The 21,214-nt window shown below is 50.3% G+C and overlaps 1 protein-coding gene across 2 annotated transcripts in view; it reads right to left on the reverse strand.

The window, feature by feature from the left end:
* LOC135811195 (RING finger protein nhl-1-like) overlaps positions 1–21,214 on the reverse strand; it is a 209,821-nt gene that overhangs the window by 164,769 nt on the left and 23,838 nt on the right. Inside the window, exons 6-9 of one of the 2 annotated variants that reach the window (XM_065324388.1) lie at positions 19,862–20,092; positions 16,879–17,067; positions 15,175–15,405; positions 12,336–12,566 (exon numbers count right to left, since the gene is read on the reverse strand). In XM_065324388.1, coding sequence (XP_065180460.1) covers positions 12,336–12,566; positions 15,175–15,405; positions 16,879–17,067; positions 19,862–20,092 — 882 coding nt within the window. The remainder of the gene's footprint in view (positions 1–12,335; positions 12,567–15,174; positions 15,406–16,878; positions 17,068–19,861; positions 20,093–21,214) is intronic. The other variant, XM_065324389.1, reaches the window with a different exon arrangement.

The raw sequence follows: 21,214 nt of genomic DNA on the forward strand, positions 1-21,214 counted from the left end.
AAATTGCTCTGGACTAGATATCGTGTGAGTGGACTATCCTTTCCAACACTTTGGATGCAATCGATAACAAGGACACTGGTCGATGATTCTTTGGCATGCTCGGATCTCCGCCTTTGAAGAGTGGCGATATCCTAGCACTTTTCATCTGGGCAGGAAATATGCCCTCTCTCAGGGACTTGTTAAAGATCAAAGTCAGGGATGGCGCCAGTACGTCTGCATGTGCGCGGAGAAGGGCTGCAGAAAATGTCATCATCACCGCTGGACTTGGCCGGATTTAAACGTTCGAGGAGCTTCCTCACTCTGGCAATAGACACTGGCGCAAAGGCTGTCAGATCAGTGCTCGAGGCGGGCCCGTAGGGAAATGAGAGATGCACTGGGCGGCTGGCGTCCTCTACTATCTCTGCAAAGGTGTTTCGGATGGCATCAACAGAACATTGAGGTGGCTGAGATTGTCGATGTTTACCACTCAGTTCTTTGATCGTGTGCCATGTCTGTTTGGTATTGCCAGACGCAGCTCGAAACTTGGATTCGTAGTAGGTCTCTTTCTGTTGCCTATTATAGCTGGTAGCTTCCCGCCTGGCAGCCTTGAAAGCTGAGTGGGAATGTCTGTTCTGATCACTAAGCCACCTCCTATGGAGCCGGTTGTGCTGGTCAAGAGGTGTAATAACTGGCGGTTCATCCATGGTACTGATTTTTTCTTGCGTCGAGGGCTTGGTGCAAGAGGAGCATGTCTGTCTAACACTTGTAGAAAGCGGCTGGCCCACTCAGTCCACATGACAGTTGGGCTTCCGTCAATTTCACAAAAATCCTGTTGGACCAAATCTGCCTTGAACTGGTCATGATTTATGTTTCGGTAGTGTCGCCGTAGCCCAGAAGTTACAGTACTTCTTACTGGGCTGAGTTGAAATTCACTGAGAACTGCTGCATGGTCACTGAACGCGATGGGGATAACAGTAGCCATATTTAGAGGGTAGAATGTATTGTAAAATTGATCCAGTGTGGTTGGTGCAGAGTTTGCTGAGAACCGAGTCGGCTGGTGAACTCCAGGATATAAACTGTAGCTGACCACGAGGTCAGATAGATAATGAAGCTGTGGATCTGGAGGTGCTGTTGGATTGGTGTTTATGTTGATGTGGCCACAAATAATCACGTTCTTCTTATATCCATACTATCCCTACACACACAATATAGCTATTCTTATATCCATACTATCCCTACACACACAATATAGCTATTCTTATATCCATACTATCCCTACACACACAATATAGCTATCTTATATCCATACTATCCTATACACACAATATAGCTATTCTTATATCCATACAATCCCTACACACACAATATAGCTATTCTTATATCCATACTATTCCTACACACACAATATAGCTATTCTTATACCCATACTATCCCTACACACACAATATAGATATTGCGTAACAGCAAGGTAGAATTGTGCTCAATGAAATCTAACCCAAGTACAACACCATCTCCCTGCACCACTTCTGGTATTTGTGCATGTGCAAGCCGAGGTGCATTCCTACCCTTTCTAAGACGCCAAAGGTATGCAAGTTGAGGGCGCCAACCATCAACGTTTTTCGGATTTCGCCGATTCCTACAGAACAGCTGTTAACTAATCATGCATACATGCACGCAACCATACATACACAAAAACACCATACATACTGGTACACAACCCCCCCCCCCCCTCGCCCGCCCAAAAAGACAAGACAAGTTGTTTGCTGTTCGGTCACCAGGTTGTGGCAAATCACAGTGATTTTTGCATAATATTATTACAGTGTACATGCCTGGCAAAGTGGTCAGTAGGGGTAGACTGGTCACTAGTCACACTGGTCAGTGGGGGTAGACTGGTCACTAGTCACACTGGTCAGTAGGGATAGACTGGTCACTAGTCACACTGGTCAGTGGGGGTAGACTGGTCACTAGTCACACTGGTCAGTAGGGATAGACTGGTCACTAGTCACACTGGTCAGTAGGGTAGACTGGTCACTAGTCACACTGGTCAGTAGGGGTAGACTGGTCACTAGTCACACTGGTCAGTAGGGATAGACTGGTCACTAGTCACACTGGTCAGTGGGGGTAGACTGGTCACTAGTCACACTGGTCAGTAGGGATAGACTGGTCACTAGTCACACTGGTCAGTGGGGGTAGACTGGTCACTAGTCACACTGGTCAGTAGGGATAGACTGGTCACTAGTCACACTGGTCAGTAGGGGTAGACTGGTCACTAGTCACACTGGTCAGTAGGGGTAGACTGGTCACTAGTCACACTGGTCAGTAGGGATAGACTGGTCACTAGTCACACTGGTCAGTGGGGGTAGACTGGTCACTAGTCACACTGGTCAGTAGGGGTAGACTGGTCACTAGTCACACTGGTCAGTAGGGATAGACTGGTCACTAGTCACACTGGTCAGTAGGGATAGACTGGTCACTAGTCACACTGGTCAGTGGGGGTAGACTGGTCACTAGTCACACTGGTCAGTAGGGATAGACTGGTCACTAGTCACACTGGTCAGTAGGGGTAGACTGGTCACTAGTCACACTGGTCAGTAGGGGTAGACTGGTCACTAGTCACACTGGTCAGTAGGGATAGACTGGTCACTAGTCACACTGGTCAGTAGGGGTAGACTGGTCATAGTCACACTGGTCAGTAGGGGTAGACTGGTCACTAGTCACACTGGTCAGCAGGGATAGACTGGTCACTAGTCACACTGGTCAGTAGGGATAGACTGGTCACTAGTCACACTGGGTCAGTAGGGATAGACTGGTCACTAGTCACACTGGTCAGTAGGGATAGACTGGTCACTAGTCACACTGGTCAGTAGGGATACACTGGTCACTAGTCACACTGGTCAGTAGGGATAGACTGGTCACTAGTCACACTGGTCAGTAGGGATAGACTGGTCACTAGTCACACTGGTCAGTAGGGATAGACTGGTCACTAGTCACACTGGTCAGTAGGGATAGACTGGTCACTAGTCACACTGGTCAGTAGGGGTAGACTGGTCACTAGTCACACTGGTCAGTAGGGGTAGACTGGTCACTAGTCACACTGGTCAGTAGGGATAGACTGGTCACTAGTCACACTGGTCAGTAGGGGTAGACTGGTCTCTAGTCACACTGGTCAGTAGGGGTAGACTGGTCACTAGTCACACTGGTCAGTAGGGATAGACTGGTCACTAGTCACACTGGTCAGTAGGGGTAGACTGGTCACTAGTCACACTGGTCAGTAGGGATAGACTGGTCACTAGCCACTGGTCAGTAGGGGTAGACTGGTCACTAGTCACACTGGTCAGTAGGGATCGACTGGTCACTATCACACTGGTCAGTAGGGGTAGAGGTCATAGTCACAACTGGTCAGTAGTGGTAGACTGGTCACTAGTCACACTGTTCAGTAGGGGTAGACTGGTCACTAGTCACACTGGTCGTAGGATCGACTGGTCACTAGTCACACTGGTCAGTAGGGGAAGACTGGTCACTAGTCACACTGGTCAGTAGGGGTAGACTGGTCACTAGTCACACTGGTCAGTAGGGTAGACTGGTCACTAGTCACACTGGTCAGTAGGGATAGACTGGTCACTAGTCACACTGGTCAGTAGGGATAGACTGGTCACTAGTCACACTGGTCAGTAAGGGTAGACTGGTCACTAGTCACACTGGTCAGTAGGGATAGACTGGTCACTAGTCACACTGGTCAGTAGGGATAGACTGGTCACTAGTCACACTGGTCAGTAGGGATAGACTGGTCACTAGTCACACTGGTCAGTAGGGGTAGACTGGTCACTAGTCACACTGGTCAGTAGGGATAGACTGGTCACTAGTCACACTGGTCAGTAGGGATAGACTGGTCACTAGTCACACTGGTCAGTAGGGGTAGACTGGTCACTAGTCACACTGGTCAGTAGGGATAGACTGGTCACTAGTCACACTGGTCAGTAGGGATAGACTGGTCACTAGTCACACTGGTCAGTAGGGATAGACTGGTCACTAGTCACACTGATCAGTAGGGATAGACTGGTCACTAGTCACACTGGTCCAGTAGGGATAGACTGGTCACTAGTCACACTGGTCAGTAGGGATACACTGGTCACTAGTCACACTGGTCAGTAGGGATAGACTGGTCACTAGTCACACTGGTCAGTAGGGATAGACTGGTCACTAGTCACACTGGTCAGTAGGGGTAGACTGGTCACTAGTCACACTGGTCAGTAGGGATAGACTGGTCACTAGTCACACTGGTCAGTAGGGATAGACTGGTCACTAGTCACACTGGTCAGTAGGGGTAGACTGGTCTCTAGTCACACTGGTCAGTAGGGGTAGACTGGTCACTAGTCACACTGGTCAGTAGGGATAGACTGGTCACTAGTCACACTGGTCAGTAGGGGTAGACTGGTCACTAGTCACACTGGTCAGTAGGGATAGACTGGTCACTAGTCACACTGTCAGTAGGGGTAGACTGGTCACTAGTCACACTGGTCAGTAGGGATAGACTGGTCACTAGTCACACTGGTCAGTAGGGGTAGACTGGTCACTAGTCACACTGGTCAGTAGGGGTAGACCTGGTCACTAGTCACACTGGTCAGTAGGGGTAGACTGGTCACTAGTCACACTGGTCAGTAGGGATAGACTGGTCACTAGTCACACTGGTCAGTAGGGATAGACTGGTCACTAGTCACACTGGTCAGTAGGGGTAGACTGGTCACTAGCCACACTGGTCAGTAGGGGTAGACTGGTCACTAGTCACACTGGTCAGTAGGGATAGACTGGTCACTAGTCACACTGGTCAGTAGGGATAGACTGGTCACTAGTCACACTGGTCAGTAGGGATAGACTGGTCACTAGTCACACTGGTCAGTAGGGGTAGACTGGTCACTAGTCACACTGGTCAGTGCGGGTAGACTGGTCACTAGTCACACTGGTCAGTAGGGATAGACTGGTCACTAGTCACACTGGTCAGCAGGGATAGACTGGTCACTAGTCACACTGGTCAGTAGGGATAGACTGGTCACTAGTCACACTGGTCAGTAGGGATAGACTGGTCACTAGTCACACTGGTCACTAGGGATAGACTGGTCACTAGTCACACTGGTCAGTAGGGATAGACTGGTCACTAGTCACACTGGTCAGTAGGGGTAGACTGGTCACTAGTCACACTGGTCAGTAGGGGTAGACTGGTCACTAGTCACACTGGTCAGTAGGGATAGACTGGTCACTAGTCACACTGGTCAGTAGGGATAGACTGGTCACTAGTCACACTGGTCAGTAGGGATAGACTGGTCACTAGTCACACTGGTCAGTAGGGATAGACTGGTCACTAGTCACACTGGTCAGTAGGGATAGACTGGTCACTAGTCACACTGGTCAGTAGGGATACACTGGTCACTAGTCACACTGGTCAGTAGGGATAGACTGGTCACTAGTCACACTGGTCAGTAGGGATAGACTGGTCACTAGTCACACTGGTCAGTAGGGGTAGACTGGTCACTAGTCACACTGGTCAGTAGGGATAGACTGGTCACTAGTCACACTGGTCATTAGGGATAGACTGGTCACTAGTCACACTGGTCAGTAGGGATAGACTGGTCACTAGTCACACTGGTCAGTAGGAGTAGACTGGTCACTAGTCACACTGGTCAGTAGGGGTAGACTGGTCACTAGTCACACTGGTCAGTAGGGATAGACTGGTCACTAGTCACACTGGTCAGTAGGGATAGACTGGTCACTAGTCACACTGGTCAGTAGGGATAGACTGGTCACTAGTCACACTGGTCAGTAGGGATAGACTGGTCACTAGTCACACTGGTCAGTAGGGATAGACTGGTCACTAGTCACACTGGTCAGTAGGGATAGACTGGTCACTAGTCACACTGGTCAGTAGGGGTAGACTGGTCACTAGTCACACTGGTCAGTAGGGGTAGACTGGTCACTAGTCACACTGGTCAGTAGGGATAGACTGGTCACTAGTCACACTGGTCAGTAGGGATAGACTGGTCACTAGTCACACTGGTCAGTAGGGATAGTCTGGTCACTAGTCACACTGGTCAGTAGGGATAGACTGGTCACTAGTCACACTGGTCAGTAGGGATAGACTGGTCACTAGTCACACTGGTCAGTAGGGATAGACTGGTCACTAGTCACACTGGTCAGTAGGGATAGACTGGTCACTAGTCACACTGGTCAGTAGGGATACACTGGTCACTAGTCACACTGGTCAGTAGGGGTAGACTGGTCACTAGTCACACTGGTCAGTAGGGATAGACTGGTCACTAGTCACACTGGTCATTAGGGATAGACTGGTCACTAGTCACACTGGTCAGTAGGGATAGACTGGTCACTAGTCACACTGGTCAGTAGGGATAGACTGGTCACTAGTCACACTGGTCAGTAGGGATAGACTGGTCACTAGTCACACTGGTCAGTAGGGATAGACTGGTCACTAGTCACACTGGTCAGTAGGGATAGACTGGTCACTAGTCACACTGGTCAGTAGGGATAGACTGGTCACTAGTCACACTGGTCAGTAGGGGTAGACTGGTCACTAGTCACACTGGTCAGTAGGGGTAGACTGGTCACTAGTCACACTGGTCAGTAGGGATAGACTGGTCACTAGTCACACTGGTCAGTAGGGATAGACTGGTCACTAGTCACACTGGTCAGTAGGGATAGACTGGTCACTAGTCACACTGGTCAGTAGGGATAGACTGGTCACTAGTCACACTGGTCAGTAGGGGTAGACTGGTCACTAGTCACACTGGTCAGTAGGGGTAGACTGGTCACTAGTCACACTGGTCAGTAGGGATAGACTGGTCACTAGTCACACTGGTCAGTAGGGATAGACTGGTCACTAGTCACACTGGTCATTAGGGGTAGACTGGTCACTAGTGACACTGGTCAGTAGGGATAGACTGGTCACTAGTCACACTGGTCAGTAGGGATAGACTGGTCACTAGTCACACTGGTCAGTAGGGGTAGACTGGTCACTAGTCACACTGGTCAGTAGGGGTAGACTGGTCACTAGTCACACTGGTCAGTAGGGGTAGACTGGTCACTATTCACACTGGTCAGTAGGGATAGACTGGTCACTAGTCACACTGGTCAGTAGGGATAGACTGGTCACCAGTCACACTGGTCAGTAGGGGCAGACTGGTCACTAGTCACACTGGTCAGTAGGGGTAGACTGGTCACTAGTCACACTGGTCAGTAGGGGTAGACTGGTCACTAGTCACACTGGTCAGTAGGGATAGACTGGTCACTAGTCACACTGGTCAGTAGGGGTAGACTGGTCACTAGTCACACTGGTCAGTAGGGGTAGTCTGGTCACTAGTCACACTGATCAGTAGGGGTAGACTGATCACTAGTCACACTGGTAAGTAGGGGTAGACTGGTCTCTAGTCACACTGGTCAGTAGGGATAGACTGGTCACTAGTTACACTGGTCAGTAGGGGTAGACGGGTCACTAGTCACACTGGTCAGTAGGGGTAGACTGGTCATTAGTCACACTGGTCAGTAGGGATAGACTGGCCACTAGTCACACTGGTCAGTAGGGATAGACTGGTCACTAGTCACACTGGTCAGTAGGGGTAGACTGGTCACTAGTCACACTGGTCAGTAGGGGTAGACTGGTCACTAGTCACACTGGTCAGTAGGGGTAGACTGGTCTCTAGTCACACTGGTCAGTAGGGATAGACTGGTCACTAGTTACACTGGTCAGTAGGGGTAGACGGGTCACTAGTCACACTGGTCAGTAGGGGTAGACTGGTCATTAGTCACACTGGTCAGTAGGGATAGACTGGCCACTAGTCACACTGGTCAGTAGGGATAGACTGGTCACTAGTCACACTGGTCAGTAGGGGTAGACTGGTCACTAGTCACACTGGTCAGTATAGGGGTAGACTGGTCACTAGTCACACTGGTCAGTAGGGGTAGACTGGTCACTAGTCACACTGGTCAGTAGGGATAGACTGGTCACTAGTCACACTGGTCAGTAGGGGTAGACTGGTCACCAGTCACACTGGTCAGTAGGGGTAGACTTGTCACTAGTCACACTGGTCAGTAGGGATAGACTGGTCACTAGTCACACTGGTCAGTAGGGGTAGACTGGTCACTAGTCACACTGGTCAGTAGGGGTAGACTGGTCACTAGTCACACTGGTCAGTAGGGGTAGACTGGTCCCTAGTCACACTGGTCAGTAGGGGTAGACTGGTCACTAGTCACACTGGTCAGTAGGGGTAGACTGGTCACTAGTCACACTGGTCAGTAGGGGTAGACTGGTCACTAGTCACACTGGTCAGTAGGGGTAGACTGGTCACTAGTCACACTGGTCAGTAGGGATAGACTGGTCACTAGTCACACTGGTCAGTAGGGGTAGACTGGTCACTAGTCACACTGGTCAGTAGGGGTAGACTGCTCACTTGTCACACTGGTCAGTAGGGATAGACTGGTCACTAGTCACACTGGTCAGTAGGGATAGACTGGTCACTAGTCACACTGGTCAGTAGGGATAGACTGGTCACTAGTCACACTGGTCAGTAGGGGTAGACTGGTCACTAGTCACACTGGTCAGTAGGGATAGACTGGTCACTAGTCACACTGGTCAGTAGGGGTAGACTGGTAACTAGTCACACTGGTCAGTAGGGGTAGACTGGTCACTAGTCACACTGGTCAGTAGGGGTAGACTGGTCACTAGTCACACTGGTCAGTAGGGATAGACTGGTCACTAGTCACACTGGTCAGTAGGGGTAGACTGGTCACTAGTCACACTGGTCAGTAGGGGTAGTCTGGTCACTAGTCACACTGATCAGTAGGGGTAGACTGATCACTAGTCACACTGGTAAGTAGGGGTAGACTGGTCTCTAGTCACACTGGTCAGTAGGGATAGACTGGTCACTAGTTACACTGGTCAGTAGGGGTAGACGGGTCACTAGTCACACTGGTCAGTAGGGGTAGACTGGTCATTAGTCACACTGGTCAGTAGGGATAGACTGGCCACTAGTCACACTGGTCAGTAGGGATAGACTGGTCACTAGTCACACTGGTCAGTAGGGGTAGACTGGTCACTAGTCACACTGGTCAGTAGGGGTAGACTGGTCACTAGTCACACTGGTCAGTAGGGGTAGACTGGTCACTATTCACACTGGTCAGTAGGGATAGACTGGTCACTAGTCACACTGGTCAGTAGGGATAGACTGGTCACCAGTCACACTGGTCAGTAGGGGCAGACTGGTCACTAGTCACACTGGTCAGTAGGGGTAGACTGGTCACTAGTCACACTGGTCAGTAGGGATAGACTGGTCACTAGTCACACTGGTCAGTAGGGATAGACTGGTCACTAGTCACACTGGTCAGTAGGGGTAGACTGGTCACTAGTCACACTGGTCAGTAGGGGTAGACTGGTCACTAGTCACACTGGTCCTGAGTAGAGATAGAGTGGTCACAAGTCACACTGGTCAGTAGGGATAGACTGGTCACTAGTCACACTGGTCAGTAGGGGTAGACTGGTCACTAGTCACACTGGTCAGTAGGGGTAGACTGGTCACTAGTCACACTGGTCCTGAGTAGAGATAGAGTGGTCACAAGTCACACTGGTCAGTAGGGATAGACTGGTCACTAGTCACACTGGTCAGTAGGGGTAGACTGGTCACTAGTCACACTGGTCAGTAGGGGTAGACTGGTCACTAGTCACACTGGTCAGTAGGGGCAGACTGGTCACTAGTCACACTGGTCAGTAGGGGTGGACTGGTCACTAGTCACACTGGTCAGTAGGGATAGACTGGTCACTAGTCACACTGGTCATTAGGGGTAGACTGGTCACTAGTGACACTGGTCAGTAGGGGTAGTCTGGTCACTAGTCACACTGGTCACTAGTCACACTGGTCAGTAGGGATAGACTGGTCACAAGTCACACTGGTCAGTAGGGGTAGACTGGTCATTAGTCACACTGGTCAGTAGGGATAGACTGGCCACTAGTCACACTGGTCAGTAGGGATAGACTGGTCACTAGTCACACTGGTCAGTAGGGGTAGACTGGTCACTAGTCACACTGGTCAGTAGGGGTAGACTGGTCACTAGTCACACTGGTCAGTAGGGATAGACTGGTCACTAGTCACACTGGTCATTAGGGGTAGACTGGTCACTAGTGACACTGGTCAGTAGGGGTAGACTGGTCACTAGCCACACTGGTCAGTAGGGATAGACTGGTCACTAGTCACACTGGTCAGTAGGGGTAGTCTGGTCACTAGTCACACTGGTCACTAGTCACACTGGTCAGTAGGGATAGACTGGTCACAAGTCACACTGGTCAGTAGGGATAGACTGGTCACTAGTCACACTGGTCAGTAGGGGTAGACTGGTCACTAGTCACTCTGGTCAGTAGGGGTTGAGTGGTCACTAGTCACACTGGTCAGTAGGGGTAGACTGGTCTCTAGTCACACTGGTCAGTAGGGATAGACTGGTCACTAGTTACACTGGTCAGTAGGGGTAGATGGGTCACTAGTCACACTGGTCAGTAGGGGTAGACTGGTCATTAGTCACACTGGTCAGTAGGGATAGACTGGCCACTAGTCACACTGGTCAGTAGGGATAGACTGGTCACTAGTCACACTGGTCAGTAGGGGTAGACTGGTCACTAGTCACACTGGTCAGTAGGGGTAGACTGGTCACTAGTCACACTGGTCAGTAGGGGTAGACTTGTCACTAGTCACACTGGTCAGTAGGGATAGACTGGTCACTAGTCACACTGGTAAGTAGGGGTAGACTGGTCACTAGTCACACTGGTCAGTAGGGGTAGACTGGTCACTAGTCACACTGGTCAGTAGGGGTAGACTGGTCCCTAGTCACACTGGTCAGTAGGGATAGACTGGCCACTAGTCACACTGGTCAGTAGGGATAGACTGGTCACTAGTCACACTGGTCAGTAGGGGTAGACTGGTCACTAGTCACACTGGTCAGTAGGGGTAGACTGGTCACTAGTCACACTGGTCAGTAGGGGTAGACTGGTCACTAGTCACACTGGTCAGTAGGGATAGACTGGTCACTAGTCACACTGGTCAGTAGGGGTAGACTGGTCACTAGTCACACTGGTCAGTAGGGGTAGACTTGTCACTAGTCACACTGGTCAGTAGGGATAGACTGGTCACTAGTCACACTGGTCAGTAGGGGTAGACTGGTCACTAGTCACACTGGTCAGTAGGGGTAGACTGGTCACTAGTCACACTGGTCAGTAGGGGTAGACTGGTCCCTAGTCACACTGGTCAGTAGGGGTAGACTGGTCACTAGCCACACTGGTCAGTAGGGGTAGACTGGTCACTAGTCACACTGGTCAGTAGGGGTAGACTGGTCACTAGTCACACTGGTCAGTAGGGGTAGACTGGTCACTAGTCACACTGGTCAGTAGGGATAGACTGGTCACTAGTCACACTGGTCAGTAGGGGTAGACTGGTCACTAGTCACACTGGTCAGTAGGGGTAGACTGCTCACTTGTCACACTGGTCAGTAGGGATAGACTGGTCACTAGTCACACTGGTCAGTAGGGATAGACTGGTCACTAGTCACACTGGTCAGTAGGGATAGACTGGTCACTAGTCACACTGGTCAGTAGGGATAGACTGGTCACTAGTCACACTGGTCAGTAGGGGTAGACTGGTCACTAGTCACACTGGTCAGTAGGGATAGACTGGTCACTAGTCACACTGGTCAGTAGGGATAGACTGGTCACTAGTCACACTGGTCAGTAGGGGTAGACTGGTCACTAGTCACACTGGTCACAAGTCACACTGGTCACTAGTCACACTGGTCAGTAGGGATAGACTGGTCACTAGTCACACTGGTCAGTAGGGATAGACTGGTCACTAGTCACACTGGTCAGTAGGGATAGACTGGTCACTAGTCACACTGGTCAGTAGGGATAGACTGGTCACTAGTCACACTGGTCAGTAGGGATAGACTGGTCTCTAGTCACACTGGTCAGTAGGGGTAGACTGGTCACTAGTCACACTGGTCAGTAGGGGTAGACTGGTCACTAGTCACACTGGTCAGTAGGGGTAGACTGGTCACTAGTCACACTGGTCAGTAGGGATAGACTGGTCACTAGTCACACTGGTCAGTAGGGATAGACTGGTCACTAGTTACACTGGTCAGTAGGGGTAGACTGGTCACTAGTCACACTGGTCAGTAGGGATAGACTGGTCACTAGTCACACTGGTCAGTAGGGGTAGACTGGTCACTAGTCACACTGGTCAGTAGGGATAGACTGGTCACTAGTCACACTGATCTTTAGTTATAGGTTTTACTGTAGACCTTGAACAAAATGTACTCACCTTGTTGAATGGTGGTAACAGCTGCTGAGACACGTGAAAGCTTGTCACTAGTGTCCTGCTGGTGCTGTTGCAGTTGATCAATATTGGTGGTACTTGTAGCACTTTGCTCCAGTAGTTGTCCAATACTTGTGGAGGTTGTAGCACTTTGCTCCTGTAGTTGACGAACAGTTGTGTTGGTCTGGTTTTGCATTTCCACTATGCGTTCACATGCTGCAGTTGTATCTTGTTCACCTATATACATGATAAGATAGGTACACATAAACACTCTCTCACATGCACACACATGTGTATGCACCCATGTACGAATACACAAGTACACACACACACACACACACACACACACACACATGTGTATGCACCCATGTCAGGGCGTCATAGGGCGGCTGGGAGTGGTACGACCGGGTCAGGGTGTCCCCCAGAGAAAAAAATAAGGATTTTTCGGGTAAGAGGGCACGTTTTAGCACTCTACAGCCGCAAAGGAGGGCTCCCCCACTCCAGCTCCAAAAAACATACTTCTCGTGGATTTTTTGGTATTTTCTGTACATCGTAGGTAGCCAAGCAAGGCAAAAGGAACCTATTGCCCTCGAAAAAATCGCAAAATCGGAAGTACAAGAGTGCTGCTCGTTTTAGCGCCAGCGGCTGTGCAAACACGTACTAGTATGTCAAACTGGTCAGTAGGGATAGACTGGTCACTAGTCACACTGGTCAGTAGGGATAGACTGGTCACTAGTCACACTGGTCAGTAGGGATAGACTGGTCACTAGTCACACTGGTCAGTAGGGATAGACTGGTCACTAGTCACACTGGTCAGTAGGGATAGACTGGTCACTAGTCACACTGGTCAGCAGGGATAGACTGGTCACTAGTCACACTGGTCAGTGGGGGTAGACTGGTCACTAGTCACACTGGTCAGTAGGGATAGACTGGTCACTAGTCACACTGGTCAGTAGGGGTAGACTGGTCACTAGTCACACTGGTCAGTAGGGATAGACTGGTCACTAGTCACACTGGTCAGTAGGGGTAGACTGGTCACTAGTCACACTGGTCATTAGGGGTAGACTGGTCACTAGTGACACTGGTCAGTAGGGGCAGACTGGTCACTAGTCACACTGGTCAGTAGGGATAGACTGGTCACTAGTCACACTGGTCAGTAGGGATAGACTGGTCACTAGTCACACTGGTCAGTAGGGGTAGACTGGTCACTAGTCACACTGGTCAGTAGGGGTAGACTGGTCACCAGTCACACTGGTCAGTAGGGGTAGACTGGTCACTAGTCACACTGGTCAGTAGGGATAGACTGGTCACTAGTCACACTGGTCAGTAGGGATAGACTGGTCACTAGTCACACTGGTCAGTAGGGGTAGACTGGTCACTAGTCACACTGGTCTGAGTAGAGATAGACTGGTCACTAGTCACACTGGTCAGTAGGAATAGACTGGTCACTAGTCACACTGGTCAGTAGGGATAGACTGGTCACTAGTCACACTGGCACTGGTCAGTAGGGGTAGACTGGTCACTAGTCACACTGGTCAGTAGGGATCGACTGGTCACTAGTCACACTGGTCAGTAGGGATAGACTGGTCCCTAGTCACACTGGCACTGGTCAGTAGGGGTAGACTGGTCACTAGTCACACTGGTCAGTAGGGATAGACTGGTCACTAGTCACACTGATCAGTAGGGGTAGACTGGTCACTAGTCACACTGGTCAGTAGGGATCGACTGGTCACTAGTCACACTGGTCAGTAGGGATAGGCTGGTCACTAGTCACACTGATCAGTAGAGGCAGACTGGTCACTAGTCACACTGGTCAGTAGGGGTAGACTGGTCATTAGTCACACTGGTCAGTAGGGGTAGACTGGTCACTAGCCACACTGGTCAGTAGGGATAGACTGGTCACTAGTCACACTGGTCAGTAGGGATCGACTGATCACTAGTCACACCGTCAGTAGGGATAGACTGGTCACTAGTTACACTGGTCAGTAGGGGTAGACTGGTCTCTAGTCACACTGGTCAGTAGGGGTAGACTGGTCACTAGTCACACTGGTCAGTAGGGGTAGACTGGTCACTAGTCACACTGGTCAGTAGGGATAGACTGGTCTCTAGTCACACTGGTCAGTAGGGGTAGACTGGTCACTAGTCACACTGGTCAGTAGGGGTAGACTGGTCACTAGTCACACTGGTCAGTAGGGGTAGACTGGTCACTAGCCACACTGGTCAGTAGGGGTAGACTGGTCACTAGTCACACTGGTCAGTAGGGGTAGACTGGTCACTAGTCACACTGGTCAGTAGGGATAGACTGCTCACTAGTCACACTGGTCAGTAGGGATAGACTGGTCACTAGTCACACTGATCAGTAGGGATAGACTTGTCACTAGTCACACTGGTCAGTGGGGGTAGACTGGTCACTAGTCACACTGGTCAGTAGGGATAGACTGGTCACTAGTCACACTGGTCAGTAGGGGTAGACTGGTCACTAGTCACACTGGTCAGTAGGGATAGACTGGTCACAAGTCACACTGGTCAGTAGGGGTAGACTGGTCACTAGTCACACTGGTCAGTAGGGGTAGACTGGTCACTAGTCACACTGGTCAGTAGGGGCAGACTGGTCACTAGTCACACTGGTCATTAGGGGTAGACTGGTCACTAGTGACACTGGTCAGTAGGGTTAGACTGGTCACTAGTCACACTGGTCAGTAGGGATAGACTGGTCACTAGTCACACTGGTCAGTAGGGGTAGACTGGTCACTAGTCACACTGGTCAGTAGGGATAGACTGGTCACTAGTCACACTGATCTTTAGTTATAGGTTTTACTGTAGACCTTGAACAAAATGTACTCACCTTGTTGAATGGTGGTAACCGCTGCTGAGACACGTGAAAGCTTATCACTAGTGTCCTGCTGGTGCTGTTGCAGTTGATCAATATTGGTCGTACTTGTAGCACTTTGCTCCAGTAGTTGTCCAATGCTTGTGGAGGTTGTAGCACTTTGCTCCTGTAGTTGACGAACAGTTGTGTTGGTCTGGTTTTGCATTTCCACTATGCGTTCACATGCTGCAGTTGTATCTTGTTCACCTATATACATGATAAGATAGGTACACATAAACACTCTCTCACATGCACACACATGTGTATGCACCCATGTACGAATACACAAGTACACACACACACACACACACACACACACACATGTGTATGCACCCATGTCAGGGCGTCATAGGGCGGCTGGGAGTGGTACGACCGGGTCAGGGTGTCCCCCAGAGAAAAAAATAAGGATTTTTCGGCTAAGAGGGCACGTTTTAGCACTCTACAGCCGCAAAGGAGGGCTCCCCCACTCCAGCTCCAAAAAACATACTTCTCGTGGATTTTTTGGTATTTTCTGTACATCGTAGGTAGCCAAGCAAGGCAAAAGGAACCCATTGCCCTCGAAAAAATCGCAAAATCGGAAGTACAAGAGTGCTGCTCGTTTTAGCGCCAGCCCCTGTGCAAACACGTACTAGTATGTCAAACTGGTCAGTAGGGATAGACTGGTCACTAGTCACACTGGTCAGTAGGGATAGACTGGTCACTAGTCACACTGGTCAGTAGGGATAGACTGGTCACTAGTCACACTGGTCAGTAGGGATAGACTGGTCACTAGTCACACTGGTCAGTGGGGGTAGACTGGTCACTAGTCACACTGGTCAGTAGGGGTAGACCGGTCACTAGTCACACTGGTCAGTAGGGGTAGACTGGTCACTAGTCACACTGGTCAGGAGGGGTAGACTGGTCACTAGTCACACTGGTCAGTAGGGGGTAGACTGGTCACTAGTCACACTGGTCAGTAGGGATAGACTGGTCACTAGTCACACTGGTCAGTAGGGATAGACTGGTCACTAGTCACACTGGTCAGTTGGGATAGACTGGTCACTAGTCACACTGGTCAGTAGGGGTAGACTGGTCACTAGTCACACTGGTCAGTAGGGATAGACTGGTCACTAGTCACACTGGTCAGGAGGGGTAGACTGGTCACTAGTCACACTGGTCAGTAGGGGGTAGACTGGTCACTAGTCACACTGGTCAGTAGGGATAGACTGGTCACTAGTCACACTGGTCAGTAGGGATAGACTGGTCACTAGTCACACTGGTCAGTAGGGATAGACTGGTCACTAGTCACACTGGTCAGTAGGGGTAGACTGGTCACTAGTCACACTGGTCAGTAGGGATAGACTGGTCACTAGTCACACTGGTCAGTAGGGGCAGACTGGTCACTAGTCACACAGGTCAGTAGGGGTAGACTTGTCACTAGTCACACTGGTCAGTAGGGGTAGACTGGTCACTAGTCACACTGGTCAGTAGGGATAGACTGGTCACTAGTCACACTGGTCAGTAGGGATAGACTGGTCACTAGTCACACTGGTCAGTAGGGATAGACTGGCCACTAGTCACACTGGTCAGTAGGGATAGACTGGTCACTAGTCACACTGGTCAGTAGGGGTAGACTGGTCACTAGTCACACTGATCTTTAGTTATAGGTTTTACTGTAGACCTTGAACAAAATGTACTCACCTTGTTGAATGGTGGTAACTGCTGCTGAGACAAGGGAAACCTTATCACTAGTGTCTTGCTGGTGCTCCAGTAGGTGTCCAATGCGTGTGGAGGTTGTAGCACTTTGCTCCTGTAGTTGGCGGACAGTTGTGTTGGTCTGGTTTTGCATTTCCACTATGCGTTCACATGCTGCAGTTGTATCTTGTTCACCTATATACATGATAAGATAGGTACACATAAACACTCTCTCACATGCACACACATGTGTATGCACCCATGTACGAATACACAAGTACACACACACACACACACACACACACACATGTGTATGCACCCATGTCAGGGCGTCATAGGGCGGCTGGGAGTGGTACGACCGGGTCAGGGTGTCCCCCAGAGAAAAAAATAAGGATTTTTCGCCTAGGAGGGCACGTTTTAGCACTCTACAGCCGCAAAGGAGGGCTCCCCACTCCAGCTCCAAAAAACATACTTCTCGTGGATTTTTTGGTATTTTCTGTACATCGTAGGTAGCCAAGCAAGGCAAAAGGAACCCATTGCCCTCGAAAAAATCGCAAAATCGGAAGTACAAGAGTGCTGCTCGTTTTAGCGCCAGCCCCTGTGCAAACACTTACTAGTATGTCAAACTGGTCAGTAGGGATAGACTGGTCACGAGTCACACTGGTCAGTAGGGATAGACTGGTCACTAGTCACACTGGTCAGTAGGGATAGACTGGTCACTAGTCACACTGGTCAGTGGGGGTAGACTGGTCACTAGTCACACTGGTCAGTAGGGGTAGACTGGTCACTAGTCACACTGGTCAGTAGGGATAGACTGGTCACTAGTTACACTGGTCAGTAGGGGTAGACTGGTCACTAGTCACACTGGTCAGTAGGGGTAGACTGGTCACTAGTCACACTGGTCAGTAGGGATAGACTGGTCACTAGTCACACTGGTCATTAGGGGTAGACTGGTCACTAGTGACACTGGTCAGTAGGGGTAGTCTGGTCACTAGTCACACTGGTCACTAGTCACACTGGTCAGTAGGGATAGACTGGTCACAAGTCACACTGGTCAGTAGGGGTAGACTGGTCATTAGTCACACTGGTCAGTAGGGATAGACTGGCCACTAGTCACACTGGTCAGTAGGGATAGACTGGTCACTAGTCACACTGGTCAGTAGGGGTAGACTGGTCACTAGTCACACTGGTCAGTAGGGGTAGACTGGTCACTAGTCACACTGGTCAGTAGGGATAGACTGGTCACTAGTCACACTGGTCATTAGGGGTAGACTGGTCACTAGTCACACTGGTCAGTAGGGGTAGACTGGTCACTAGTCACACTGGTCAGTAGGGATAGACTGGTCACTAGTCACACTGGTCAGTAGGGGTAGTCTGGTCACTAGTCACACTGGTCACTAGTCACACTGGTCAGTAGGGATAGACTGGTCACAAGTCACACTGGTCAGTAGGGATAGACTGGTCACTAGTCACACTGGTCAGTAGGGGTAGACTGGTCACTAGTCACTCTGGTCAGTAGGGGTTGACTGGTCACTAGTCACACTGGTCAGTAGGGGTAGACTGGTCTCTAGTCACACTGGTCAGTAGGGATAGACTGGTCACTAGTTACACTGGTCAGTAGGGGTAGACGGGTCACTAGTCACACTGGTCAGTAGGGGTAGACTGGTCATTAGTCACACTGGTCAGTAGGGATAGACTGGCCACTAGTCACACTGGTCAGTAGGGATAGACTGGTCACTAGTCACACTGGTCAGTAGGGGTAGACTGGTCACTAGTCACACTGGTCAGTAGGGGTAGACTGGTCACTAGTCACACTGGTCAGTAGGGGTAGACTGGTCACTAGTCACACTGGTCAGTAGGGATAGACTGGTCACTAGTCACACTGGTCAGTAGGGGTAGACCGGTCACTAGTCACACTGGTCAGTAGGGGTAGACTGGTCACTAGTCACACTGGTCAGGAGGGGTAGACTGGTCACTAGTCACACTGGTCAGTAGGGGGTAGACTGGTCACTAGTCACACTGGTCAGTAGGGATAGACTGGTCACTAGTCACACTGGTCAGTAGGGATAGACTGGTCACTAGTCACACTGGTCATTTGGGATAGACTGGTCACTAGTCACACTGGTCAGTAGGGGTAGACTGGTCACTAGTCACACTGGTCAGTAGGGATAGACTGGTCACTAGTCACACTGGTCAGGAGGGGTAGACTGGTCACTAGTCACACTGGTCAGTAGGGGGTAGACTGGTCACTAGTCACACTGGTCAGTAGGGATAGACTGGTCACTAGTCACACTGGTCAGTAGGGATAGACTGGTCACTAGTCACACTGGTCAGTAGGGATAGACTGGTCACTAGTCACACTGGTCAGTAGGGGTAGACTGGTCACTAGTCACACTGGTCAGTAGGGATAGACTGGTCACTAGTCACACTGGTCAGTAGGGATAGACTGGTCACTAGTCACACTGGTCAGTAGGGATAGACTGGTCACTAGTCACACTGATCAGTAGGGATAGACTTGTCACTAGTCACACTGGTCAGTGGGGGTAGACTGGTCACTAGTCACACTGGTCAGTAGGGATAGACTGGTCACTAGTCACACTGGTCAGTAGGGGTAGACTGGTCACTAGTCACACTGGTCAGTAGGGATAGACTGGTCACAAGTCACACTGGTCAGTAGGGGTAGACTGGTCACTAGTCACACTGGTCAGTAGGGGTAGACTGGTCACTAGTCACACTGGTCAGTAGGGGCAGACTGGTCACTAGTCACACTGGTCATTAGGGGTAGACTGGTCACTAGTGACACTGGTCAGTAGGGTTAGACTGGTCACTAGTCACACTGGTCAGTAGGGATAGACTGGTCACTAGTCACACTGGTCAGTAGGGGTAGACTGGTCACTAGTCACACTGGTCAGTAGGGATAGACTGGTCACTAGTCACACTGATCTTTAGTTATAGGTTTTACTGTAGACCTTGAACAAAATGTACTCACCTTGTTGAATGGTGGTAACCGCTGCTGAGACACGTGAAAGCTTATCACTAGTGTCCTGCTGGTGCTGTTGCAGTTGATCAATATTGGTGGTACTTGTAGCACTTTGCTCCAGTAGTTGTCCAATGCTTGTGGAGGTTGTAGCACTTTGCTCCTGTAGTTGACGAACAGTTGTGTTGGTCTGGTTTTGCATTTCCACTATGCGTTCACATGCTGCAGTTGTATCTTGTTCACCTATATACATGATAAGATAGGTACACATAAACACTCTCTCACATGCACACACATGTGTATGCACCCATGTACGAATACACAAGTACACACACACACACACACACACACACACATGTGTATGCACCCATGTCAGGGCGTCATAGGGCGGCTGGGAGTGGTACGACCGGGTCAGGGTGTCCCCCAGAGAAAAAAATAAGGATTTTTCGGCTAAGAGGGCACGTTTTAGCACTCTACAGCCGCAAAGGAGGGCTCCCCCACTCCAGCTCCAAAAAACATACTTCTCGTGGATTTTTTGGTATTTTCTGTACATCGTAGGTAGCCAAGCAAGGCAAAAGGAACCCATTGCCCTCGAAAAAATCGCAAAATCGGAAGTACAAGAGTGCTGCTCGTTTTAGCGCCAGCCCCTGTGCAAACACGTACTAGTATGTCAAACTGGTCAGTAGGGATAGACTGGTCACTAGTCACACTGGTCAGTAGGGATAGACTGGTCACTAGTCACACTGGTCAGTAGGGATAGACTGGTCACTAGTCACACTGGTCAGTAGGGATAGACTGGTCACTAGTCACACTGGTCAGTAGGGATAGACTGGTCACTAGTCACACTGGTCAGTAGGGATAGACTGGTCACTAGTCACACTGGTCAGTGGGGGTAGACTGGTCACTAGTCACACTGGTCAGTAGGGGTAGACCGGTCACTAGTCACACTGGTCAGTAGGGGTAGACTGGTCACTAGTCACACTGGTCAGGAGGGGTAGACTGGTCACTAGTCACACTGGTCAGTAGGGGGTAGACTGGTCACTAGTCACACTGGTCAGTAGGGATAGACTGGTCACTAGTCACACTGGTCAGTAGGGATAGACTGGTCACTAGTCACACTGGTCAGTTGGGATAGACTGGTCACTAGTCACACTGGTCAGTAGGGGTAGACTGGTCACTAGTCACACTGGTCAGTAGGGATAGACTGGTCACTAGTCACACTGGTCAGGAGGGGTAGACTGGTCACTAGTCACACTGGTCAGTAGGGGGTAGACTGGTCACTAGTCACACTGGTCAGTAGGGATAGACTGGTCACTAGTCACACTGGTCAGTAGGGATAGACTGGTCACTAGTCACACTGGTCAG

The sequence above is a fragment of the Sycon ciliatum genome, chromosome 3 (assembly GCF_964019385.1).
Source record: "Sycon ciliatum chromosome 3, ocSycCili1.1, whole genome shotgun sequence".
Taxonomy (NCBI): domain Eukaryota; kingdom Metazoa; phylum Porifera; class Calcarea; order Leucosolenida; family Sycettidae; genus Sycon; species Sycon ciliatum.